Source organism: Cynara cardunculus, unplaced genomic scaffold, assembly GCF_001531365.2.
Source record: "Cynara cardunculus var. scolymus isolate 2C unplaced genomic scaffold, CcrdV1 Un_Scaffold_2460, whole genome shotgun sequence".
Lineage (NCBI taxonomy): Eukaryota > Viridiplantae > Streptophyta > Magnoliopsida > Asterales > Asteraceae > Cynara > Cynara cardunculus.
Genome location: NW_020201100.1, coordinates 61,700 through 66,392, shown reverse-complemented (window position 1 = coordinate 66,392; position 4,693 = coordinate 61,700). Strand labels below are relative to the sequence as shown.

Below are 4,693 nucleotides of genomic sequence, written 5' to 3'. Positions count from 1 at the left end.
CGCAGCCGTCAGGGCTGAAGTCCAAGATGTAAAGGGCCAGCTCCCCACTCTTCAAGATGTTGTATGAGCGAATGTTGAGGCCATCACTGCTCTCATAAGCAGGGCTGATGACGCAATGGCTCACTCTCTTCAGCAAGCGGAGCTGTTGCAGCAAGTTCAGACCGCCCTCAATCGACTAGTACTAGTGCCTACTCCGTCTTTCTCTGCTGATGACCGCGCCCAGCTAAATGATGGTACTTCAACCTAGCCAACACTCTAACGCAACTAGAAGAAATGATGGTACTTCAACTCCACAGTGTCGAGCAACTCTCTGGCATATGCTCCCAAGCCATCGCCAAAGAGGGGGAGATAAGGTCTAACACTGCTAGACCATCTGTTGCTGCCACCCCTACTAAACCTGCTGCTCCAGCAACTAATGACGTTGAAGCTGAAGCTGAAGTTGAGGTTGTCTGTGATATCCCAACCTGTAGTGAAGCTTCTATAGCCGAAGACGTTGATGCCATCCGAGCTGAAGCTTGTGATGATGACCTTCCTATCATCTCTTCACCTGTTGTTGGTGATGTGGAAGATGAAGAAGAAGACGATGATGATAAGGAAGGTGACTCTCCTGACCTCCCTTACTCCGGCAGTGACCTGGATGATAAAGACGATGATGACGACGAAGATGACTTCACCATTCAATACCAGCATCCCGCCACTGCCACAAAAGGAGTTGCCCTCAGGGATTCCGCATCCAAGTGGGAGCAAAGGGAAGAAGAGCCTGCACCTGAAGCGAACCAGGGCTTTAAGTCGAAAGGCAAAGGCGTCGCTAAAGAAGGAAATTTAAAGGTATTATTCAAATCTCCTCAACCCTTATATGAAGATTCCTCATCTCAAGTAATCGTCACCTCACTCTACCAACTCGATATACCCTCTACTACCTATGGTTAGCTAGAGGAATGGTTCCCTGAGAACCCAACCCCCAGCACTCCTACCGGCCAACATATGACTCAGCTCAGGGAGTCACTTGACCAAACTAGAGTAAAAATTCCTCTTCGTACCTCTAGTTGTGGTGAGTTTGACTTCCTGACGGAAGCTGAAAGAATCGAGGCCTTAAGAGCTGAGGAAGAACTTGAAATCCAAAAGAAGCAGACTTAGGACAACTTAAAGTTGGCCAAGTCTCTAGCTGCAAAAGTTCTTCCCAAAAGAAAGTACAAAAAGAAGGTGAACGTTGTCCAGGACCAAGCTAAGCTTCTATCTATTATAGAAGCTAAACGTGAGAAGAACCTGAAGTTGGCCGAGCGGGAGAAGCGTTGGAGCGAAGCAAGTATCAATAAGAGGATCATCCCTCACCCAATCAAGAGCATCAACATCAGTGGATGATCAAAAGACGATGGCATGCTGCTCTCTATACTCATTACTAAGGAAAATCTCGAGGTCGTGACCGAGTATCCCTCCTACCTTGGCGAATATGGCTATAGCGAATGGTTGGAGATCCGACAAGCCATTTAGCGCTCAAAGTCCAGACATAAAATGACTATTGAAGACCCTATCAATGAGTTGATCAAGAAGGTATCCATATATGTCGTAGTCCCTGAAGTGCCTGCGTTGAAGAAAGGAGGAAGAAGAAAAAGACCTTCAAGCCCTAATGATGGACCATCCCTGTGGAATGAACATGAAACAAAGTTCTCCTTAGATGAAGTCCTGAAGACTTTGAGGAAGCCAAACATATCCATGTTGAACCTAACATTGCCAGCGAAGGGTCCCTATATACCCAACACTGTACTTATGAAGCCTGAGTAACAATTTATTTTCCTTGTCTATGATGGCGAAGTCAGCTTCCAAAGAATGTATGAGTTGCATCTCTGCCCAATGGAACATCTTGCATACATCCGTTATTGGCTAAACAATGACATATATGGTGAAATGATGGACATCAGGATCAGAAAGGAATTTCGACGTTGAAAGGAGCTCGGAGAAGATGTACCTGGTTACATTAATCTGAACAACTAAGATTAGTTATTTCTTTTGTACTTCGTTCTTTCACACTATAAACTATATCCTATGTCTACTTTATGTGATTAATCTTATATCTTGTAAGTATTAGACATGTACTAAAGACTTGTAATATTTCCTTTGAAATTAATATAAGTATTTTTGTGCATCACTGAAAAAGATCCCTGAAAAGAGTAACAAAGACACAAGTTTATGAGTTCCAGTGACTCTTACATTCATTGACAATCTGTAAGTCAGTGAATATGCTTTCAGTTTCAGTTTCCCTTCTTTTAATTTTCTTTAGACTTAAACTTAAGGTAAATTTCTAAGTAAGAACTAACTTACTGAAAAAGATCCCAAAACAGCTAAAAAGGACATGTACTTTATATGTAATTTCTCCTTACTATTATTTGATAAGACAACTTTCTTTATGTTGCTTTGTTATCATCAAATAGGGGGAGATTGTTGATCGTCTCTCTCAGTGATTTGATGATAATCCCTTTTACCTTATATGATGTATTTATGTTTCTGTCTTTCAGTTCCAGCAATCATCACTGAGTCTGTTCAGTGATCGTTGAGAACATGTAATGTAAATCCATTAGCGACAACGATACTTCAAGAAGACAAAACTCACACCAAAGAACCTTCAACGAAAGTTGAAGACTGAAACTGAAGATTAGAGATTGGCGAGTTCGTGATCTGAAGCGGTATTCATTGATTACAACCTGATCAACAGTGAATGCTAAATAGACCTTCAGGTTATTCCAGCTTTCAGCAATCAAAAGAAGCTTGTTAAGCACGATTGTTTTTGTCTTGTCCTTACACACACAAAGGACAAATCCATACCCTTTCTAGATCATAGTACGATAAGGAGCCGATTAGTTGACTCTACTACCCACCAACTCCATGAAAGGATGTCTACTCATGAATAGGCTTTTATACTATTCACTGTAGGAAAGGACAAGTCTTTCTCTAAAGGCTTGACACGTGTTCTAACCCTACTGCATTGCATTAAATGTGCATTTAATGTAATGGGTATAAATAGATGTGTTCTATCTCCATGAAGAGACACTCTTACACTTAACCCTAACTTACGTTCATAAGTAAAAGAACATACATCTAAGAACACAATTCGCTTATCTTCAAAAGCAAGTTAGAATCCCTTTTAAGTATTCTAAATAGTTCTTACCCAGAAAGAACTTACTTTCTTCTAAGTCTTAAACATCAAATCATTTCTCTTTGCTAAGAATTAGTGTGTAACTTAGATTGTTTAGATAGGTTATCTTTACCTTATCTTTCCGCAAACAATCTTGTAAAATCTGTATTGATCATTCTTTATCAATATATATTTTAATTTTGAAAAGTTTACTGTGTTCGTATTCATCCCCCCCCCCCATTCTACAAACTGTTATACACATCTTGTAGCCCCTAACGGGACTAACAAGAATGATGAATCTGATGGTTCATCTTTTACATCCTTGTCCATGAGACAGAGGTAGGCCGTGTCTTCCTCGTCAGTAGATGATTCTCTAGAAGAATCATCCTAGTCATGCTCTTCAATGACAAGACTTTTGCTTTCACGTTGAAGATTCTTCATCTTCTTGTACTTCCCCTTCAGTTTCGTGTACTTGTCGTTTTGAGGCCTGAATGGGGATGGAAGGTTGGAAGATCGCATTGCAATTTTCTTTGACTTACATTCACTTGCAAAATGACCTTTGCGTTGACAGCTGTAGCAGCTCGTTGAAGCCTTGTCAATGGGATTTGACTTTGGCTTTTTAGCTATGGTCAGCGAAGGAGATCTGTGGTAATTGATTTTTTTGGCAAATCTCTTGAAAGAGTTAGTTAGAAGGACCAGCGACTTATCAAACTCTTAAAAATCAGTGTCTAACAAGTCCTCAGAGTTAGAAGGATATAACTCAGTGATAGAAACATAAGAAATAGAATGAGTAGAAGAAATAGAAGGGTCAGCTGAAGAGCTATCAAAGATCAATCTAACAGAGAGCTTTTTCATTTCCCTGGAGTCTTTGAGAAGATTCTTCTTTAGCTTATGGGATTGCTCATGATTAAGCAATATCCCATAAAGAGAACTGAGAGAAAGGGAGGGCATGTCCTTGGACATCTTGAGACACATGGTATACTGATCCCATGCTTCTGGCAAATATTCAAGGAATTTTATCTGTGTTTTGGATTTGAATATTCTCTTCCAACTGTCCTAAATCAATAAGAATACAATTAAATCGTTGATGTACTTGAGACAAAGATTCAGTTTTTCCACAAATAAAACTTTCATATTGTCTTACTAGTTTAATCTTCCTTGATTCTTGTACTTCAGAAGTACCTTCATATTGAACATATAGAGTGTCCCACATGGTTTTTGAGGTTTTAAACTTCATCATAGAGTGATAGACCTCATCAGGAAGAGCCATGGCTATTATAGACCTCCACAAGTATCTAAAGCCACCTTCTTCTTGTCTTCATCACTCCATTGATGAGAGAGCTTTAGAATCTACCGTTTAGGAATTGCAGTAGTCGTAGTAGTTGCAGGAACTGCTTGAGAGATAGCAGATGAAACATAAGGTCCATTCTCTATATTGTATGGAATCTCAGGATCCATACCTTCAAAGAAGAGAGGCATCCGGTTTTTCCAGAGACTAAATATGTCTCTAATAAACCGGGGAGGTTTGGCAAAAGAGGCATTATCGTGAAAGTTTGTGCTAGT

General features: G+C 40.1%; 1 protein-coding gene across 1 annotated transcript; it reads left to right on the top strand.

The window, feature by feature from the left end:
* Nucleotides 1–276: 276 nt before the first annotated feature.
* On the top strand, nucleotides 277–930 carry LOC112503049 (nucleolin-like). Its single transcript, XM_025107119.1, has one exon. The coding sequence runs from the start codon at nucleotides 277–279 to the stop codon at nucleotides 928–930; it is 654 nt and encodes a 217-aa protein (XP_024962887.1).
* Nucleotides 931–4,693: the final 3,763 nt, after the last annotated feature.

Excerpts from the sequence above, each read along its gene's own strand:
- LOC112503049 (XM_025107119.1), top strand. The coding sequence starts at position 277 with ATGGTACTTCAACTCCACAGTGTCGAGCAACTCTCTGGCATATGCTCC.